Below are 23,047 nucleotides of genomic sequence, written 5' to 3'. Positions count from 1 at the left end.
TCACGTAAAACACATTAAAACACTTAATCTAATACACATTAAGGCTCGTGTTTCACACTCTCCATCACCTGAATGGTAGGAACACTTCAATGTTCTCAAATACTACAACGAAAACTTCAAAAGGACAAGCCATCATACACAAACACATCCTACTCAAAGGAAGAAACAATCCACTCGAACAGTCCAACCGATCGAGCCTACCGGCCGATCGAACAGGTTGTTCGAACGGACTGTCTAACCGAACGAACAACCCGTTCGATCGAACCTACAGTTCGATCGACCAGGCTGTTCGACCCATCATCACTTGTTTCCATTTTACGCGTTACTCATCGTTATACTATCGAACTATTCAGGCTAACCCTACTCTCAAGCGCTCCCTTCAATCCATCAATCAATCGCTGTGAGTATACTCGAACTCTTTTTGCTTTAGCACTTTTGGGTGTTACATACGTTACTTATCTAAATCACAGTCGAACACACTACTCAGTTATTTAAACGCTAACCGTTCTGCATGTATTACGTGACTAAATGAATGCTTTTTGTTATGTTTACACGTGGAATGCTGTCTACCTGCCTTAACGACGTAGTACAATAGTTTGGACTCAGCACCGGTTCACACGGGGGTTGTTAAGGACAATTACTTGCATGGATTACGGTGGTAATCATGTATTGCGAACTGTCTCGGACAGTCAACCCGCAGTCATTGGTATCGATAGATCCATGTCGATAATTAACATGCTTCGTTTTCCTCTGTGTACGTGCTGGTTATGCGTAAACTATTTCGAACTCTATATGCTATATCAAACTTGTATGCTCACCTTTACATTTTATGTATTGACTTTATTTTAACGTATGTGGCAGGCAATTAGGATGCTTATCTGCTAGGAAGGCGAGCTTAGAATAAGCGTCTAGAGTATAGTTGTCTGTAGATCTTGCAGATCGAGTCTCTAGAAGCAATTGAACAATATTTATATTTTTATTTAAATTTGAGTTGTCGGAACAGTATATTTGACTAGATGCTTATCTGTAATAACTTGTTTTATTATTTGGGATATGGTATGGGACGTATTATTTAAACTAAATAGTAATGATAGCTGTTGTGGAAACTTCTGGACAATCTGTTTCGCTCAGTGCCATACCCCGATGATTCCGCCATCGGTTGGGGTGTGACACTAGTGACTGACCCACCCTTGGCATCAAGTCAGAAAAAAGGTTGTTATAACAGCGACTCCTTCCACCATACCTATCACTACGCCGTCCTCCGCTTTTGAATTTTCCAGTGATAGGGATATTAACCTTGATGAAGCAGCGGGGTCCAGTGACGGCGTTCGTACTGAAAGCAATCATGTCGAAGGTTTATATCTCCCTACCATTGCCTGGGACCCGCGTATGCCCGACATGTCCTATAAGCCACGAAGGAAAATTGCTGAGTCTACACGCCTTATATATCCTCATGTGGTCAATCATTGGGTAGATCATGCCTTCCCCCAGCAACAGTATCTTATGTGGAGGGTTAGGATTGATGTGTGTAAAATGCAACATATAAATCACATCAATTAAGGCATAAAACTAACCCTTTTTAAGTACTAATGTTGGAAAAAGAGTGTTTTTGTCTTCCTTTTGTATTTTCAGGATGAAATGAGCTCAAAATCACAAAAGAAGCAAAAAGACAACTAATTCTACCATAAAATACAAGAAAAGGAACAAAAGTGGACTGCCCGGACCCTCAACGGCACCTCCCAAGGCAAGGGGGAAGAAACAGAGTCTGAACACGCCCCGTGTCCAGCGAACACGGGGGCGTGCCCAGGAAGCAGCAGAAAAGACAAACTAGTAGAAGCTTCCATTGCCCACCACGGGGCCGTGTCCAGCGAGCACGGGGGCGTGGTGAAAGTACAGCAGGCGCATTAATTGTAATTCGCAATTACAATTAATGAGGAGAGAGAGTGTCAGGCGGGCACGGGGCCGTGTCCAGCGGACACGGGGCCGTGTCCAGCCTTCTGTTCAGCCTATAAATAGAGGAGCTTGGCTTCATTCTCTCTCATCCCTTGGCACACCACCTCTCTCACACCTCATCCACCACCCACCACCACCATAACACCATCATCCACCACCATCATCCATTGTCCATCGTAGAGTGTGTGAGTCGTCTCGGGATCCAAGATTGATCGTAAGAGTTCTTGACAATCAAGGCCATGTTTGCCTAAGTCTCTTACATCACTTGGTGAAGACAAGTGTTTAGTATAATACTTTTTATTTTTAATCTTTTGCACTTTTTATTTGGTTTTGTATTAATGACTTTAATAACTAGTTACTTATGTTGAAGGTGATCTTTCCTTATCGTTTGTCCGTGGTGTCTTGGCATTATTTTACTGTCTATATAAAATAAAAGATTTTCACCATTCATATCTCCACGGTCTATATGGAGGTATGTTGGCTACCTGGTCGGGGGTTAAGGGAACGGTTTGGTAAGGGTCTTGCCCTTGTTCAGCGTTTAGAGGTCCTGCTTGGGACCTGGGTCAAATTTAGTAGGATCTCCTTCAATGCCCATAGGTATTGGATGGCGGGGATCCAAACTCTTTGACCCCCTCATAAGTTAACTACTATTAATACTATAACCCGGCTATTTAGGACTGTATCCCTGCTGACTCAGACTACTTAGCCGAGGGTAACGTCACCGCCAAAAGCGGGGCCTACCACAATTTGCATTAATAACTTAATTCATTATCTTTCAATAATCCGACCCTTTAGGATTGTATCCTTGCTGACTCAAACTACTGGGTTGAGGGTAACGTCGCCTTCAAAAGAGGGGCCTACTACAATAACTAAGATAATCTCTTAAACAAGTGCAAAAGTGCGAAAATAATCAAAGGTTATACTAATACACGTGTCGGATCCAAGTGATTCATCTTGTCTATCTGTTTTTATTTTATTTTTATTTTTCAGCATTTAGTTAGTTTTTATTTTCTTAGTTTAAAATCATTTTTCTAACTTTTTGATTTGATTAGACGTTGAGGATAAACCGGTATTAAAAGCTCTTGTGTCCTTGGACGACCTCGGTATCTTACCAACACTATACTACGTCCACGATGGGTGCACTTGCCCATATGTGTGTTTAGTGTTAGTGAATATCGTGTTTTATAAATTTAAAACTTGGCTAAAAGTGTAAAAAGGGGCTTAAATATATATCTAAAAACATATATACACTGACACGCATCAAGTTTTTGGCGCCGTTGCCGGGGACACAAGGATTTTAAGAAAGCTTAAAATCGACGGCCTAATCAGTTTTTTTTTCAAAACGCGCGCATTTTTCTGCATTTTAGTGTAGTTTTGCATTTACAGTAGCCTGAACACGGGGCCGTGCTCGCTGAACACGCCCCCGTGCTGCATATTTTTAGTTAGATACCCAGATACAGAGTCTGAACACGGGGCCGTGCTCACTGAACACGCCCCCGTGCTCAACGTGACCAGTAACTTTAATTAAAACGCCCAGATACAGACCCTGAACACGGGGCCGTGTTCACCCAACACGGGGCCGTGTCCAGCTTCTGTTTCCGTCTTATTTTTGTTTTCTGGTCCCGAGACTCAGTTGTGGTCTGTTGAGTGATTCTTATGGATCAATACTCAAGAGGTTACAACTACACCTATGATGAGGATGATTATAGGGGTAATTATTGCACTAATTGTCGTAACGCACGTTCGGTTCAATATAATAACTCATATCAACCATCCAATTCATACAACCATTATGAGGAGCCCAGGTACGAGCCATCAACTTCATACACATCCTATGAAGACCAAAGGTATGAACCTCCTCCCTCATACTCATATTTTTAGGAACCAAGGTATGAGCCTTCATACTCATACTTTGAAGATTCAACATATGAGCCACCACCTTCATACTCTTATTATGAGGAACCATGGCGTGAACAACCCACCTCATATGAGTACTATGAAGAACAAAGTTTCGACCCTTATCCATCATATACTTACAATGAAGAACAATGGTGTGAACCATCTACTTCGTATGAGTACTATGAGGAACCAAGGATCGAACAACCGGATTCAAGCTTTGAGGATCCAAATTCTTTCAATCTCACCGAAGTGACCAATAGGATATTAGAACACATTAAAACTATCGAACGTTGCATAAAAGAATCTCGCGCAAGGGAAGAGGAATCCCGCGCAAGAGATGAGCTAAAAAATGAAAATAACGTAGAGATAGTTGAAAGTGTAAAAATGGAAGAACAAGAAAGTGAAAAACCGACACATGAGTTAAACAACGAAAATGGTGAGTCCGATAATGTTAAAATTCAAGAAGAGTCTAATTTTGAAGAAATTAACCTCTTGTCACCTACTTTCGAGAATCATTGTTTAATAACCCCTCATGCCAAGTTTTTAAAAGAGTTAAACACTAGTGCTAAAATCAAAGACTTAGTAAGTGTTAAGTTAACTAATGATCAAACTTCGCTAATAAAAGAAGATCCTTTTGAAATTAACATTACACCGGTTCCATGTTTCTTTCAAAATTCGTTTATTAGTAATATCACCATTGATAAAGATCTTTGTGTTAACATAATGCCTAACTATATTTTTGAAAAATTAAGTGTTAGTGATTTTACTCCACTTCAAATACCCATTTTTCTATCCAATCGGAAAGTAATGAAATAAATCGGTGTAGTTGAAGATGTTTTGGTTCAAACAAATCAAATGGTAATCCCAACCGATTTCGTCATCCTAGATGACGCCCCCTTAGTCTTGGGAAAACCTTTTGTACAAACTCATAGAGCTTTGAAAAACCGGAAATTCAACAATCTACCTCTTCAATTAGGGGCATTCAAAAGCAGCATAGATCTTGAGCGCTCAATGAAATATCCTTTTGGCAACAATGACCCCCTAATTGAAGATGAAGCTGAACCACCCGATACAACCAACGAAGAGGACCACTTTGTCGAGGAAGAGATAGCCATAGAACAAACTTTTAAGGTTCTTGATCTAGATGAGCCACAAAATAAGGTGTCTTCTAAAGACCCACCCATTGAGCTCAAAGAACTTCCTAAAGGTTTGGAATATGCTTTTCTAGGCAAAGAAGGTAGTTTACCCGTAATTATTTCATCTAAATTAAGTAATATAGAGAAAGAGAAATTAGTTAACCTACTTAAAAAACACAAAAACGCGATCGCTTGGAAGCTTGTAGATATTAAAGGAATAAGCCCTTCCATGTGCACGCACAAAATTTTAATGAATGATGACTACAAGACGGTAATTCAACCACAACGAAGAGTGAACCCCAATGTTCAAGAAGTGGTTAAGAATGAAGTCATCAAACTACTCGACGCCGGACTAATCTACCCTATCTCCGATAGCCCGTGGGTAAGTCCCGTTCAAGTAGTCCCAAAGAAAGGAGGTATGACGGTAATAACTAACGAGAAAAATGAATTAATACCAACAAGAACCGTCACAGGATGGAGAGTCTGTATAGATTATAGGCGATTAAATGAAGCGACTAGAAAAGACCACTTTCCTTTGCCCTTCATTGATCAAATGTTAGAAAGATTATCCGGTCATAAATTTTATTGTTTCTTAGATGGTTTTTCAGGTTACTTTCAAATACCGATAGCACCAGAAGACCAAGAGAAAACAACTTTCACATGTCCCTACGGAACTTTTGCATATCGACGCATGCCATTCGGTCTATGTAATGCGCCTGCAACATTCCAGCGTTGTATGGTAGCCATTTTCCATGATATGATCGAAAAGACAATGGAAGTCTTCATGGATGACTTTTCCATCTTTGGAGACTCATATGACCAATGCCTCGATAATCTTGAACGAATGCTATCCCAATGTGAGGAAACTAACCTCGCCCTTAACTGGGAAAAATGCCATTTCATGGTAACAGAGGGAATAGTACTCGGTCACAAAATCTCAAGCGAAGGAATGGAAGTTGATCGAGCAAAAATAGAGACTATTTCTCGATTACCTCCTCCATCCTCCGTGCGAGCAATCAGAAGTTTCCTAGGACATGCCGGATTTTATAGAAGGTTTATCAAAGACTTTTCAAAAATTTCAAGACCTCTAACAAAATTACTTGAAAAAGATGCACCCTTCATCTTTGACAAGGAATGCAATCAAGCATTTCTAACCCTCAAGGAAATGCTAGTCAATGCACCTATCATGATAGCGCCAGATTGGAAATTTCCTTTCGAAATCATGTGCGATGCAAGTGACTTCGCTGTTGGAGCAGTCTTGGGACAAAGAAAAGAAAAACATTTTCACCCAATTTATTATGCTAGTAAAACTCTTAATGATGCGCAAGAAAATTATACAACTACAGAAAAAGAATTACTAGCGGTGGTATTTGCTTTTGATAAATTTCGTTCTTATCTTGTTCTTTCTAAAACAATAGTCTATACAAACCATGCAGCCATCAGGTACCTCTTCAAGAAGCAAGACGCAAAACCCCGTTTGATAAGATGGATTCTACTCCTCCAAGAATTCGACATTGAAATCAAGGACAAAAGAGGAGCAGAAAACACTGCTGCAGATCATCTCTCACGCTTAGAAGACCCAGCTTTGGAAACAACCAGAGACGAGCAAATCAACGAGAAATTTCCCACGGAATCCTTATAAATGATGGAAAGTAGACAAGAACCATGGTATGCCGACTACGCTAATTTCTTAGCTAGCGGTGTAGTCACCAAAGGATGGCCACATCATCAAAGAAAAAAATTCTTTGCTGATGTAAAGCATTACTTTTGGGAAGACCCCTATCTTTTCAAAATGTGTGCCGACCAGCTCATCCGAAGGTGTATCTATGGTAATGAAGCATGAAGAATTCTCCATCATTGTCATGAAGGTCCATGCGGAGGACATCATGGTGCCGCAAGTACCGCACGAAAGGTATTTGATTCAGGATTTTACTGGCCGACCATTTACAAGGATGCACAAAACCTTGTAAAGACATGTGATGCATGCCAAAGATCAGGTAATATTTCTTCCAAAAACGAAATGCCTCAAAATGGCATTCTCATCTGTGAAATCTTTGATGTGTGGGGACTCGATTTCATGGGACCTTTCCCACCTTCAAAGGGAAACAAATATATACTTGTGGCAGTCGATTACTTGTCTAAATGGGCAGAGGCCGAGGCTCTTCCAACAAATGATGGAAGAGTGGTGGTAAAATTTCTGAAAAAGTTGTTCTCTCATTTCGGGACACCAAAGGCTTTGATAAGTGATAGAGGTACCCATTTTTGCAATCATCAACTCGAAAAAATATTAACAAGGTATGGGGTCTATCACCGGGTCTCAACAGCATATCATCCTCAAACAAATGGGCAAGCCGAAGTGACTAATCGAGGTTTAAAACGAATACTTGAAAAAACCGTAGGAATAAATAAAAAAGAATGGGCCGACAAATTAGACGACGCTTTATGGGCTTTTCGAACTGCTTATAGAACCACTATAGGCACAACCCCATATAAACTCGTCTATGGAAAAAGTTGTCACTTGCCAGTAGAAATAGCTCACAAAGCCTACTGGGCAATAAAAAACGTAAACTTAGATTTGGAAAATGCCGGTAAAAATCGATTTTGTCAAATAAACGAATTAGACGAACTTAGGAATTATGCATATTCTAACTCCGAAATTTATAAAGAAAGAATGAAAAATTTGCATGATAAATATATTAAATCTAATGAATTTCGGGTTGGAGACCAAGTTCTATTGTTTAATTCACGACTTCGATTATTTCCTGGTAAGTTAAAATCTAGGTGGTCAGGACCTTTTTCCGTCACCCACGTTTTTCCACACGGTGCAGTAGAAATTAAAACTCGAAATGGGACACCATTTAAAGTCAATGGCCAACGGCTGAAACTCTACCGAGGATCCATTGAGGATGAGGAAGATGAGATCTCACTTCAGACGGTTAACGAATAAACTCGTACCCGACATGTTACAGGTAAGTGTACGTTTAAAAGCCGGTAAATCGTCTAACCATTTTTCGGAAATAAGGGGCATGCACACGAGCACATATAAAAAAAAAGTTTTTTTTTTGCCCGGCACGAGGCCGTGTCCGCTGGACACGGGGCCGTGTCGAGGCGACTGACGGGATAAAACCCTCTTTTCCTATCAGTTACACCATTCCACACGCCCCATTTAGCCGAAAACTCTCTGGTCCGAGGCGATTTTCTGCAGTTTTTCTACGTCACCACCGAATCTAACAACGTCAAGGTATGATTCTATCTTCATTAGTAGTTAGATTAGTTACTTGCATGTAGTTAAAACATCAAAAATTGGGGAAAAATCTAGGGTTCTTCATGATTCATCCGGATCGAACTCAAAATTTTTGATGAAATTTGTTAGTAGTAGTTTAGATTAGAGTAGTAGAGAGTAAATAAGCATGTATTGTTGATAGATTTGTCCGATTTCCAAATAAAACCCCAAACCCTTGTTCTTGAACCGAAAAACACGAAATTAAAAGGGTAAACGGTTTGTTTTGAGAAAAATGACACTTAGGGTTTCATTTTCGGGGGAAACCACTACTATTGGGCTAAAAATTTTCAGGTTTTCGAAACCGGGACGAAAAATGGAATTTTTGGGTTACAGACGCCTGGACACGGGGCCGTGTCCGCTGAACACGGGGCCGTGTCCAGCCCACTGTTTGCAGTTTCACTCTGATTTTCCTTGTTTCGTACTAACTTTTTATGTATTCTTTTCAGATGTCGAAATTCACAAGGTTTGGCGCAAATGAACTGGACGCTAGGGCACGGTACGAGGTTCTACAAACAAGACCGGAGGAATACCCAAGACGGGCATGTACTGATTTGCTAACCATGGTGAACCAACTTGACCGCTTCAACAACATTGTGAGGGGTCCACTGCATGCCGCATTGACCACCCGACTACGGTCGGTACATCAATGCACGATGGAGTTCTACAGCACCTTCATTTTCAACTCGAGGCGCGAACCGTTTGATCATGACGCGGTCGAATTTCGATGTGGAGGGACCACGTTTAGAACCTCCATGGCACAGTTTGGAGCCATCATTGGGCTATATAGTGAAGAAGAAGCGGGGAATGAAGAGAATACAGGAGGGTTACGAGACTTGGATGCAACTGAACGCCAAGCCGCATGGGCTCAAATAGGTGAAGGAATCTACAACCCGAGCAGCACCAAAAGTACCAAACTGAGGGACCCGTTATACCGCTACATCCACAGGCTCCTCACATACTCGCTGAACCAACGCCATGACAGTAGTGGCGTTGTTGGGTTGAAAGATTTGGTTGTCCTTCACTGCATCCACAACCAAAAGCCTCTAGATGTTCCGTACCTCCTACTGCGAAACATGCACTTGAACCGCCTTGCTCATGCTCCTACACCAATCTTTTTCGGGGGATGGGTGTACCGTCTTTTCAAGCACTTCACGAATATCCCAAGGTCCTTCGAAAGGAGTCCATGGTCGGGACGGGTCGATTATCACATTTGCCGAGCCATGAACTTGCTTTATGAAGCGGAGGACGGGACGGTGAGCTTTCAGAGGACGCAAGGCTATGCATGGAACCCGCAGGAGGCTCTAGTTCTTCATGCACCACATCCCCATTTTCAGTATCCACCCCAAGGCGATGCGGGCCAATCCTCCTCTCAAGGGGGTGGTTTTCCTAACTTTCAAAGTTTACATGATCTTTTGCAGGAAAACCTCATGTGCTCAAGGAACACCTACAACCTCGCCAACAACACACACCACCGGGTTGGAGCTATCGAACGCAACATTAACGATATACAAGATGATATCGGTAGCATCCGGGAGTACATGGCGAGGCAAGGGGGTGGAGGTGATGGTAGTGATGAAGACATGGAGTAGGAGGCTTGGAGGAACAACGGGCTGGTTGGTGATGAGCCCACAGGTTTAAGTGCCCTTCTATCTATCAAACAATTCATGGCCTGCGTGCCATTTGTCGAACAATTTACTTTCTCTAACTACTTTTTATCTTTGTTTTATTTTTAATTTGTGTTTGGATGATGCTTGACGATGGTAATTTAGGATGGTTTGTGCTTGGTTGGTTGGTATTGAGTGATTAAACAGGTGCAATGCAAGGGTTGGAGTGCTAAACATTAGTACTCGCAGCCCCAGGATGGAGAAACCGGGAGAAAAACTTATTTTTCAGGCTAACAGACTGTCCACACGGGGACGTGTCCAGCCGACACGCCCCCCTGTTCATCTCCCAGATCTGATGTTTGGCTACTGACCTGCAAATTTTTGCCAGACACGAGGTCGTGTCCAGCCGACACGCCCCCGTGCTCAGCTTCTGTAAGTTATCGTTACTGGCAGTTCACCACGGGGTCGTGTCCAATGGGCACGGGGCCGTGTCCAGACTGCCAGTAACATATATCTTTGCTTTTTAACCCACTTTTATACATTCTAATCAACCAAAAACATTATTTTTGGACACATTGAGGACAATGTGTAATTTAAGTGTGGGGGGGATGCTAAAACCTTGAAATTTTGCAAAATCCTAAACACAAGCCTTACACAAAACTCTATTAGAACCGCTAAACACCCCAAATTTTTTCAAAAACTTTTTCATTTTTTTTTATTATTTATTTACTTGTCTTAGTTTAAGTTGGGAATAACAAGTTCTAAAAAGGTTATATTTTTACAAGTTTACAACCGATAGCGTCGTGATAAAAAAAAGGAACCAACATAAGAAAATTATGAAACGGCATAACAAGTCTAGTTTAAAATTCGATTATATATGCTTGGTCACATTAAAAACCCATTCCCACAAAAGTGAGTTTTGAGCCTTTATTGAGCATAAAAATACACATATTTAGATTAAATGCTCATTTTTCGTTTCTTGTGTGAATAGCCGCTCGGTCCTTACAAATCTAGAACTTGCCACGACGATACATTCCCGGTCCTTACCAACTTAAACCCAAGTAAGTAAATGACGGAGGCATTAGGACTAACCATTTTTTCTTTCAAAACCATTATTTTTCATTTTTTTTTACCTACCCAAAATCCCCCTAGATAGCCCCTTTGAGCCTAAACCTTTCATTTCATTACCCCAAAACCCTTTTTACCCACCAAAAACCTTTTTATTTATTTTTTTTTAGTAACAAGTTCGCTTTTTCGTAAACTCACCTTTTTATGTGACGATCAAAAAAAAAATGATGAAGTCAAAAACAAACAAAAGCTATAAAAGCTTGTTTGGAGAAATACTTCAAAATACAAAGTCACTAAAAACAAGGTACTTCACGAAAACCGACGCTTGTTACGATTTTCGCCCTTTTTACTAACCACTAACCAACCACCCACCTTTAAACCCAAGCCTTCACCCAAAAAGTCCTCTTGATAGTTAAAAAGGAGGAGGATTGATTGCTTGGCAAGCCTATAGAAGACATAAGTTCCGTGCCGCTCTCGAGTGATTCACTAAAATATACACCTTCGGCCGAGTGTTGAGTGATCTCCCGTGAGGTATGTGAACTTGTATATAAATGGAATTTTAATAAGGCATGCTATGCCCAAATAAGTAATTCATCTTATGAAACGTTCAAAATAAATCATAACGAATAGGATTGTAAATAAATAAAAATAAAACCTATAAAAACCTTGGATTCCCGACACTCTAGGACAAGCTAAAAAACTTCTCTTCTACCTATTCCATTTGGGAGTGTAAGCCACATTTAAAGAGTTTTGCTTGAGGACAAGCAAAAGTTCAAGTGTGGGGGTATTTGATGTGTGTAAAATGCAACATATAAATCACATCAATTAAGGCATAAAACTAACCCTTTTTAAGTAGTAATGTTGGAAAAAGAGTGTTTTTGTCTTCCTTTTGTATTTTCAGGATGAAATGAGCTCAAAATCACAAAAGAAGCAAAAAGACAACTAATTCTACCATAAAATACAAGAAAAGGAACAAAAGTGGACTGCCCGGACCCTCAACGGCACCTCCCAAGGAAAAGGGGAAGAAACAGAGTCTGAACACGCCCCGTGTCCAGCGAACACGGGGGCGTGCCCAGGAAGCAGCAGAAAAGACAAACTAGTAGAAGCTTCCATTGCCCACCACGGGGCCGTGTCCAGCGAGCACGGGGGCGTGGTGAAAGTACAGCAGGCGCATTAATTGTAATTCGCAATTACAATTAATGAGGAGAGAGAGTGTCAGGCGGGCACGGGGCCGTGTCCAGCGGACACGGGGCCGTGTCCAGCCTTCTGTTCAGCCTATAAATAGAGGAGCTTGCCTTCATTCTCTCTCATCCCTTGGCACACCACCTCTCTCACACCTCATCCACCACCCACCACCACCATAACACCATCATCCACCACCATCATCCATTGTCCATCGTAGAGTGTGTGAGTCGTCTCGGGATCCAAGATTGATCGTAAGAGTTCTTGACAATCAAGGCCATGTTTGCCTAAGTCTCTTACATCACTTGGTGAAGACAAGTGTTTAGTATAATACTTTTTATTTTTAATCTTTTGCACTTTTTATTTGGTTTTGTATTAATGACTTTAATAACTAGTTATTTATGTTGAAGGTGATCTTTCCTTATCGTTTGTCCGTGGTGTCTTGGCATTATTTTACTGTCTATATAAAATAAAAGATTTTCACCATTCATATCTCCACGGTCTATATGGAGGTATGTTGGCTACCTGGTCGGGGGTTAAGGGAACGGTTTGGTAAGGGTCTTGCCCTTGTTCAGCATTTAGAGGTCCTGCTTGGGACCTGGGTCAAATTTAGTAGGATCTCCTTCAATGCCCATAGGTATTGGATGGCGGGGATCCAAACTCTTTGACCCCCTCATAAGTTAACTACTATTAATACTATAACCCGGCTATTTAGGACTGTATCCCTGCTGACTCAGACTACTTAGCCGAGGGTAACGTCACCGCCAAAAGCGGGGCCTACCACAATTTGCATTAATAACTTAATTCATTATCTTTCAATAATCCGACCCTTTAGGATTGTATCCTTGCTGACTCAAACTACTGGGTTGAGGGTAACGTCGCCTTCAAAAGAGGGGCCTACTACAATAACTAAGATAATCTCTTAAACAAGTGCAAAAGTGCGAAAATAATCAAAGGTTATACTAATACACGTGTCGGATCCAAGTGATTCATCTTGTCTATCTGTTTTTATTTTATTTTTATTTTTCAGCATTTAGTTAGTTTTTATTTTCTTAGTTTAAAATCATTTTTCTAACTTTTTGATTTGATTAGACGTTGAGGATAAACCGGTATTAAAAGCTCTTGTGTCCTTGGACGACCTCGGTATCTTACCAACACTATACTACGTCCACGATGGGTGCACTTGCCCATATGTGTGTTTAGTGTTAGTGAATATCGTGTTTTATAAATTTAAAACTTGGCTAAAAGTGTAAAAAGGGGCTTAAATATATATCTAAAAACATATATACACTGACACGCATCAGGATTGTGGTCAATTGTTGGATTCAACCTTGACAGATGCTGTATCCGGGGTTAAAAGAATTGCTGAGATAAAGCGCCGTTGGGGTCAGGATAACCGCGAGCTTCATCAAACCCGCCAAGCTGTGTAGCAAATGATGGATGTGCTCCAGCGACGGGATAGTTTCGTAGATGCTGCCAAGTTGAAGGAGTCCCGTCTTCTTGTAGAGAAACAATAAGCTGAGGTGGATCTTAGACGGGTAACCTCGAATCTTGCTGAGGAGCGTATGATATAGGCTCGGGACTGTCAGGAGAAGGACAGTTAATATCACATGCGATGAAGATTCAGAGGGAGTTGAAGAGGAAAGCTGTTATGGAGGCGGAAAAGGTTCATGCCCTATCCTCCCAAGTTGCCAGGTTACGTATTGACCATGAGTTTGTATCGTAGTGCAGGAACGCCATACTACTTTGATGGCAGAGATGGAAGATACTCAGGCAAAGTATGATCAGGCCACCCAAAGGTGTGATGTGTTGATGGTTCAGCGGTCTCGTTTTGCAGCGAGACCTGGATGCTGAGAAGTCTCGCCGCGCTGAGAGTGAAAATGTTGTGAAACAAGCGTTGGCTGAAGCGAGCGAGCTGACAACTCAACTTGGGGTGATGAAGGGAGAGAAGACCTGGTGGGTTTCTCATGGCGTGGTATCTTGCTCTGAGTTGCTTAGGCGGTCGCCCCACTTTAGCAGTTTACTGGATGATATGGCGACCGCAGCGTATGAGACTGGGTGGCATGATGGTATGCATTCCGCATACCTGGACTGTGATTATCATTACTTGACAACTGAAGAATTCCGGATCGCGACCGCTTAGGCCTTCAACCGTATGGCGGAAAATTTGTCCGCCGTGGCTAATAACCCGCTCCCTGAATTTCAACAGATCCAAGAGGCAGCGGGGAATCCAGACCCGGAGGTAATACGCCAATTGCTTGACTCTTCCTCTTCCCATGATGATGCCAATTGAAACTTTATCAACGCGTGTCGTGTTAGGGATAATTATGAACATTTGTGTATGGAAAACACTAATTTTCTTTTTGTTTAATTGTGTTATGACGTAATCGTCTATTGTGTTAATAATTTGTCATGATTACTTCTGAATTTTCCTCCTGACATGGGGGCGATGTGACTGACGACTGTTAATCCACTTACTTGCTAACTTCATTATATAAATATTATTATTAGGAAACACCTGGTGACCATTTTTTAACTTCATGAAGAACTTTCACCATCGCCGTCGTGTGTCAGAGGTGCTGGACACTTGCGATGCCGCCGAGGCCTTACTCGATCTTCATCGGATGTCGGAGAATGCCGACGTTTCTTACTCGATCAAAAAGTCATTTTTAAGAAGTTAGTGGCTTATGACTTTTTGATCAGCTTATAACTTTTCAAAGACCAAATTACTAGATTACCCCTGATTTAACACTTCTTATATTTGTTGACTTATGAAAGAATGTCCCTTTTAGTCATTTTACATCAATAAGCTAAGGCAAACACTTTTTAAAACAACTTATTGACTTATTGGCTTTTCTCACCTTATAAGCTAATCCAAACACTTTTTTAAAAACTCTTTTTCAAAAAGTCATAAGTCAATAAGTATTTTTCACAAAAAGTCTTTTTTAGGTAAAATAAGCTTAGCCAAACATGCCCTTAGTTGTTAGAGAATGTTTTGTCATATGTATGTTTGATAGAGGGGCAAAGTGAAAGTTGAAAAGCATCCGACCCACCCCAATTTGCTTCATTGCAGTTAGGTCGGGGCGTTATGCGACACGTGTCGTGCCACGTCACACAGAGGCTTTAGGGCGTTATACCACTAGAGCCGTAGTCACAAACCCTAATAAGAAATCAGGTTCTCTATCAGCCTCAGAGATGGAAGACGAAGGTAATTAACTGATACGATATAGCGAATTGAATTTTCTTTCGTTTAATTAACAGGTGGAAAGACTCTCAAGCGCCCTTTTGTTAACTCTCCATCAGAGATGGAAGACGAAGGTACGTAATTTATGGTTTGCTAGTTGTTGACAGTTTATATGAATTGCTGTTCGTGCTTAAGTAAATGGCTTAGACCGTGTGTTTTCATTTAAGCAAGTTTCAACCACAGAAGATGAATTATCTGTTTGTTATCCACGATGATCTTGGCTTAATTATGTTTGGATTGCCAATGATCTCTAGATCGAGTGGTGGAGCGCTTGCATTTCTCTTGAGAGATTCAAGTTCAACTCTCACTTGGTGCAGAGTGAGAGTGAGGCACCGATGGGCAATGATAGGAGACATAGGGAAACCTGGGTTGGATCCTTGAGCCAAACGGGTTTTACCGGTAATTTCACCGTCGTGCCTACAGCGGGTGGGTTACCGGGTTTTCCCCGGAATTGGTGGTGGACTCGGGTTACTCTCGGAGCACTCCGTTTGTCCAGTGGGTGCCCCGAGAGTGCTCGGGATTGATTCTGTTGGCCGTTAAAAAAAATTATGTTTGGATTAATTTAATGATCATTTGCTGTTAATTAAAGTCAAGGTGTTTATTTAGTTATTTATAATTAATTAATAGGTGGAAGAAAGGTTCTCAAGCGCCCTCCTTTGTTTTTCTTTTTCATAAAAAAATAGTTTAATATTTGTAGAAATTCTTAACTTTCAAAGTACAACGTTTTGCTTGAGCACTACTTAATCAAGATATCTGCAATCTTAATTATCTTGTTAATTAGGTGGAGAAGCTCACGTAAACATAAAAGGGAAGCGCCCCTGTGAGGATCTTGACCAGTACTTTGTTGAGAATCCAAGCTCTGCATCAGCAACTGTTGCTGCTGGTAAACGCTTGTTTGGTTGGGTTATTAAGATATTTGAATTATTTCGTATCTTTTATCTATGGTTACGACAAGTAACCATATTGTATCTTTACTTTTATCATGTTTCTGTTGAACAATTTATCTATACCTGACAGGTACCAATGCTGCTCAAGTGTCTGGAGGATCCATTTTCAAGATTTTGGCTGGTATAGTGAGCAAGTTCCTATTTGTTTCACCATTAGTCAAGATTTTTGGATTATTCTTGATTAATTTCGTCTTGTCTTGTTAATTAATAGGTAGACAGGCTCTCAAGTGCCCTCGTGTGGAGGATCTTGTTGTTAACTCTACATCAGCAACTACTGGTAACTTCTCTTTTGGTTGGGTTGTACAACATATTAGGAGGATATTTGGATTCTAAATTTGTTCCATTGTTATAAAAACGGGCCCAACTAAATTTCATTCATGGTTAAGCTCGCTTTTGTATAAAGTGTTTTTGTCTGACCATTAATCAAAGATATCTGCAATCTTAACAACGGTTTGTTAATTAATTAATATGTACATAGGTAGAAAAGCTCAAGTGAAAGGGAATCAAAGCTCTGCATCCTTGGTTGAGATTCCAAGCTCTGCATCGGCACCTACTGGTAAGCACTTGTTTGGTCGGGTTGTAAAACATATTATTAAGATATCTTGATTGTTTTGATCTTCTATTTATTTTGTAAAAGGCCAAGTAACTATGTACATTAAATGACTTTCAACCGTTGAATCTTTTACTTTTGGCTTATTAGTAGGTGTGCATGGTATGTACATACAAAATGTTTAGTATTTGTAATCTATGACGATCTTGACTTGTTTCGTGAAAGTGTTCCCTTTTGTCTGACCATTAGTTGGATTAATCTAATCTTGTCTTGTTAATTGATAGGTGAAAGGCCCTCGCACCCTGCTCTTGACCCTGCAGAGATAGAAGGTACTTAATCTATATGCTCCCGGATACGATGTGTTATGTCGGATATTAGATTGCGTTTTCAACCTGATTATTTGATTATTGTGTTTTGAAATTGTAAAAAATCTATTTTGAGTGTTTGGTAAAAAATTAATAAAAAGTGATTTTTTACGTTTTGTAGAGTTCAAAACGTGATAATCCATAAGTAGGTCACCCCTTGCTGCAGGAAAACGTGATAATCCAAAAACTGATTTTTTACGTTTTCACTTATTTATTTTTTTGAAATATATATACTTGCCAAACACTCAAATAGTTGATTATCTGATTATTGTGATATCAAACAACATAATCAAATCCAAACAATGTTGATTATCTGATTGTTGTGATATCAAACAACATAATCAAATCCAAACACTATCTTTCTGCAGCACGTTTTGTTACAGCTACTTATCTGATTCTGATTATTCAAAACGCATAATCTATTTTCAAAACTCAACCCCAAACACCCCCTTAGTTGTCGACAATTGAATTGCTGTTGTGTGTATGCTATTTCTTTTTTAATACATCTTGTGTTTATTGTTATGATATGTACATTGTCTTTTTTATTTTATGTTTCTGTTGAACAATTTATTTACATCTAATAGGTGTCACTTATGAACTGGTGACCGAAGAATCCTTTTACGAGCCCCTCACTCCCCTTGTGTTTTCAGGTAACAACGAATTCCATTTGAGTTATATTCACCTCTTTACGAATAGTTCTGCTATTTGTGGGATATACTGGGTATGGTGGTGGTTGTTGTTTTTATTTAAAAGCTTAAACAAATAATTTCTTTTATTTTTTGTCTTGCATCCTTTGAGAAAAAGGTTTCTGAAGCAACAACATCCAATGCCCAGGAATACTGTTTCTGGGAAATATATATATTCCTAATCCTCTATATATATATATCATAATGATTTCATCTCTTTATAGATGAGAAAATATCCCTATCACTGCGTTGGCGTGGTAATTTATGAAATACATTCCAAAAATAATAATAATATATCCTAATGTGAATCTCAGATATTTATTACGTATATCGCTTCGATGGATATCGCATGGTTACAGAAGTCAAATATCGCCGACCACGTTGCATCCGGTAACAACTCATTAGACTTCTTTTTTTAATGTAAAATGACTTGCTGCAACTTTTAAGTAACTAGCATTCTTAATTTCTGGTCTGTTGGTTAATAGGTTGCAAAACTGAATTAAGAGGAAAACATGGTCGGCCACGCTCAAGAAGGAATATCGTATCACCTGTTTGACTTGTAAAACTTGTTACTGTCTGAATGTTTTGGTCAAATTCACCTTTAGGTTTGTATGGACCGACTATGGATATCGTAAGCAACTTAATACTGATGGTATGCTTGTTAATGTTTGTGCAAATATGATATATGATTAGGGCACATATTATCTTTATTTTTGACTTGGTTGTCCCTTAATGAAGCATCCGGTAAAAATTTCCAACTATTTTCGTAATGCATTGTACAAAAAATAAAGTCCTAATATTGTCAAAAGGATATCTACATGTGTTTCGTGTATTGTTTTTTTTTTTTTTTAATTATTTAACTAAAAACAATAAATGACTTGTTTTGTGAAATGTTGACTTTAAATAATAAACAAAAAAACAAAAGTAATACCTCACAATCACTTAATATACCCAGTACAAAACCAGCTTCTTCTTCTGTACATCCACTGAACCCCCTAAAGCTCCCCGTCGCTGTTTCCGTTGGCAAGACTTGGCGCACGTCGCCCTTGAATTCCCAAATAAGCGAATCATCACATTAACAGATTTCGAACTCGCTGGTGGCTATGAATATGAGTGATATAATTGTAGCTTTGACGTCACCAACTGAAGTAGATGACGTGGTGACCAGTCTCGATGAAGGTCCTACACCGATTCAAGAAGAAAATCTTCAGCGGGAATCAATTTCCATACCTAGTTTACAATTGCTAGGAAGGTTTGTATCGTGATCATTGACGGAGGTGTAAGTCCCGTATCACCGGATCTTTCAATGATATCAAACAACACCAAGTTTGTGCGGAATCCAAACTTGATGTGATTCAAGAACAAATCGAAAACGATGGAAATACGAACCGAAAATATGGAAACGAAGAACAAACCGAATCACCTTTAAACCACTTGCACACGATTCTATTACTTTGACAAGCAAAACCGTCTAGTACAAATGATCACCACCAACTCGAATCCTCTAGCTCTCTCTCTCGGAAAATTGTAACTGTTAAGATCCAACCCTAAAACAAGTCTAAAACTTGTTTATATACATGGACAAGCCCAATTCCCTACATGGGCTCCCCTTGGGCCTGCTTGGCCCACATGGCCTAAAACTTGGCCCAAGTGACCTGTAAAGGTCCAAAACCTAATATAAACTAACCCGGTAAAGCCCAGTTCGTAACCATAGCCCGTTGGATTAATTTGATGCGTCAGTCTCACACTTTAGGGCCTAACAATCTCCCCCTAGACTGATGCCATCAAATTGTCTTCATGACTTAAATTCAGCAACGTCTTCAACGAGATCTATGGTTGTCGCTAAGCTGCAGATGTTGTGGAAGTTCTTGACTTCTGAACTCTCAGCACTGGGTCTCTTTCTTCAGATTCTGTGGTTAGCTTCATATCAGGATCTCGATCAGCATTTGCTTGAAAATCTTGTCAAAAGAATGTTGAGAGGAGGATTCTCAGCAGCTCTTTTCTTCTTCAGTCTTTGTCTTTCAAGCAGGTTCACGGTACTTCTTCGAATGCACTTTCATTGTCAGACGACGTCTCTTATCCGGTTCTTCTGACTCAGGTACATCTTGTTGTTGTGATGCTTTGGGCTTCTTCAGCATCTGACAGCATCTCATTCTTCATCAACCCCTGTTCTTGATTGAAACCAAGTTCTGCACATGCTCACAAACTCATAAGCAAACAATTCTTATGCAACAGGGAAAGTACCACATGAACACTAGGTACATGAAATTTCACAATTTAAATTCTTTTAACTCTTGATAATCAGTCAAATCTTCAAGAACGGTTACATTTTTTTTAATTTTTAAGAGAAACAAATAAACACACTATTTTTGGATTTTTTGAAATTTTTTCTATTTTTTTTTTTTAATTTTTTAATTTTAAGAACTAAAACAAATAAAAAAAACTCAAAATATAAACAACTACGATAATATACAATTACAATTGCAAATGGGATCAAAATTCGTTCTCAGGCAGACTAAGGAACACTTTTCAGTACGAGCCTGATCAAACTGGTCTATGCGATTGCCAATATGTTTGTCCACTTAAACTTTAACGCTCAACTTTCAATTTTTCAACTTCGTGATATTCTTAAGGTAATATTATACTATTATACCTGTGTGTCCCATTCCAAGACATACCCTCGCGATCAAGGTAAGCACAACGATTCATCGTAACAAGTGAGTATACTGATGTCATCCTTTAAGATATCCTGACTGTGCAGTCTGCATATAATCTGATTTATCATATTTTGATTTCTTAACAATGAACACCCAAATAAATACTAGTCAGATCCCGGAAATATAAACAGCACACTCTATCATGCAAATATTTTCCCTACCACATATTTCACAAGTCCAATCCAGATTTCTGAAATCTTAACTGGGAGTAGGTTGAGAAAAGAACAGAATAGATCTTTTACAGAGATGGTATAATATACAGATCAAATGAGTTTTCTCAATTTGATATAGGTTTATTGGGGTTTCTTTTGGGCACTAGAGGGCCTCTTTCGGGTGTATAGATCTACAGTGCGACAACGTACAGCTAGGTCAGCATGTATCTGGATGCAGCAGAAGCTGACGTTGCCTAGCACCTCCAGGTCAGCATGTATCTGGATGCAGCAGAGGAGGTACACGACTTTTTCAGAGAAGATTTCAGAATCAGATCAAAATTGTGTGTATCGGGAAAACATACAGACATTCAAATAGAAATGAGCTAATTCCAAGTGACTTTCTTTCCTGGGGTCATGTACTAATTTAGTTCTAAGCAGAAGGACAGCCAAGATATCCCCGGATGATTCAACAATATAAAGACCCGAAACCTCAGATGTTGGCTATCTATCAACGCAAGATTTAAGACCATAAAATCATACGCCGTTGGTATGTTACCCACATGATACATAATTCGTTGTGTTTATATCACTTAGTATCTTTTATCATGTTGAGCGTCAAGCCTATCGACATATCGCAGTAGATCCTAGTCTTTTCAGCTATGGCACCTTACATGTGTTAGTCAAACCCTTTAACACAAACATTTATTTCACTTCCCATATCATGCAATTTATCTTTTTGGCTTTTTCATTTTTCTAATGTTTTTGTATTTTTCTCATTTTCTCCCCCTAAAGCAAAACATATATATACATCAAACTCTTTTTGTATTTTTCTTTTCTGAGTTTTCTCCCCCTAAACTCTATATCTATCTATATGTTCCTCTCCCCCCCTAAATTTGTGCATAAATCTTGGATTTTTGCGCAAATTTACCATTTACTAGAGAAAGGACACTTTATATACAAAGTTATAAACTAAGAAAAAGAAAGAAAAATATTTTTGCGTTACCGTTCTGTCATCAGATTGAAGACTAATCAAATTCAAATCAAAGTACTGAATTTAAACGGTACCTTTTGCTGATCATTTCTTACTTCTCTTATCTCCTCCAAAGGAAACATATCATCTGTAAAAAAAATTGAACTTTTTGCAACAGTGAAATGTTACCCGTTTTTATCTCTGGAACAACCGCTATCAACATTCCAGAGATTGTCAACAGCTCCTCCTTGGTTGTTCCTGAAAAGTAAGGAGATTAGTAAGACATGGGTACCCAGGCCATCGTGGTCCTGGGATTTCCTGAAGCATCAAAATAAGACACTTCTTTTAAACACAAGTCCCCTTTCATTTCAAGAATTTGAGATGTAGCTGCTTTTTGTTTTGATTTCCAAATTTGTTTAGGCTTTTCTAGTTTCTTAGATGCCTTTGGCAAAACAGTTTGCTTATCAACCTTGTTATTTTTCGAAATTTTTGTAGGTTTCAAAGCTTGTTTTCTTTTTGCTTTAGCAGCATTCCAATCCCCATCAGAAGGTTTAACCGTGGGATTCACATTCTTCATTGCCTTAGGTGAAGATACCTTCATTGGCTTAGAATGGTAGTTGTCCTTTGGTGTAACCCTCTGATTTTGCATATAGTAGGGTACGTAGAGACGCCTTATGCAGTTTCTAGCAATGTGACCCGCAATGCCACAGTTGTAGCAAGTTTGTCTTTTCACCGGAAAGACGTTTTAAGCCACTTGATTCGCTCTAGCAGGTCCTGAAGGACAAACCGGTCCTTTTTGCGTTGGATGTGACTGCACATTTCTCTTAGATGAAGACGAATTGGGGTGCTTGTTTTTGTTGTTTGCAGAAGTCTTGTTGCTCTGAGCACCATTTTTCGTCTTTTCTCCCATATTGGAGCTTTCAATCACCTTGTCACGAGCCTTATGAGATCGTGATTGTCCTTGATAAGCAGACTTCGCATACCCCTGACTTTGATCTGCTTGCTTTGACTCATTCCGCTTGTTGTGAACCGGCTCACAAACATCAGCACACGAGTGAGTGTTGGCATTTCGTTGCACTTTTGGACGATGAACACAATTTCTAGCAATGTGTCCAGGAATTCCACAGTTGAAACATGTCTGTCGTTTCAATGTGTGGATATTCTGACAGCCAGCAGCCGTAGCTGATTTGGTGGGTCTAGATGACCGAGCTTGCGTTGCCTGTGTTCCATGTGCCTTTTCTGAGTTCTTCTGTACCTGTTGATCAGAACTAGCACAAGCATGAGATTCAGA

At 39.8% G+C, this 23,047-nt stretch overlaps 1 protein-coding gene across 1 annotated transcript; it reads left to right on the top strand.

Annotated features, from left to right (window-relative positions):
• The first annotated feature begins 15,142 nt into the window (after positions 1-15,142).
• LOC110929580 lies at positions 15,143-18,627 on the top strand. Its single transcript, XM_035988435.1, has 9 exons — positions 15,143-15,443; positions 16,151-16,252; positions 16,387-16,437; positions 16,528-16,593; positions 16,795-16,872; positions 17,151-17,195; positions 17,816-17,881; positions 18,232-18,307; positions 18,403-18,627. The coding sequence occupies exons 1-9, from the start codon at positions 15,431-15,433 to the stop codon at positions 18,413-18,415; spliced, it is 510 nt and encodes a 169-aa protein (XP_035844328.1). The 5' UTR covers positions 15,143-15,430; the 3' UTR covers positions 18,416-18,627.
• Positions 18,628-23,047: the final 4,420 nt, after the last annotated feature.

Source organism: Helianthus annuus, chromosome 3 (genome assembly GCF_002127325.2).
Source record: "Helianthus annuus cultivar XRQ/B chromosome 3, HanXRQr2.0-SUNRISE, whole genome shotgun sequence".
Classification (NCBI taxonomy): Eukaryota; Viridiplantae; Streptophyta; class Magnoliopsida; order Asterales; family Asteraceae; genus Helianthus; species Helianthus annuus.
This window is presented reverse-complemented; position numbering and strand designations above follow the sequence as displayed.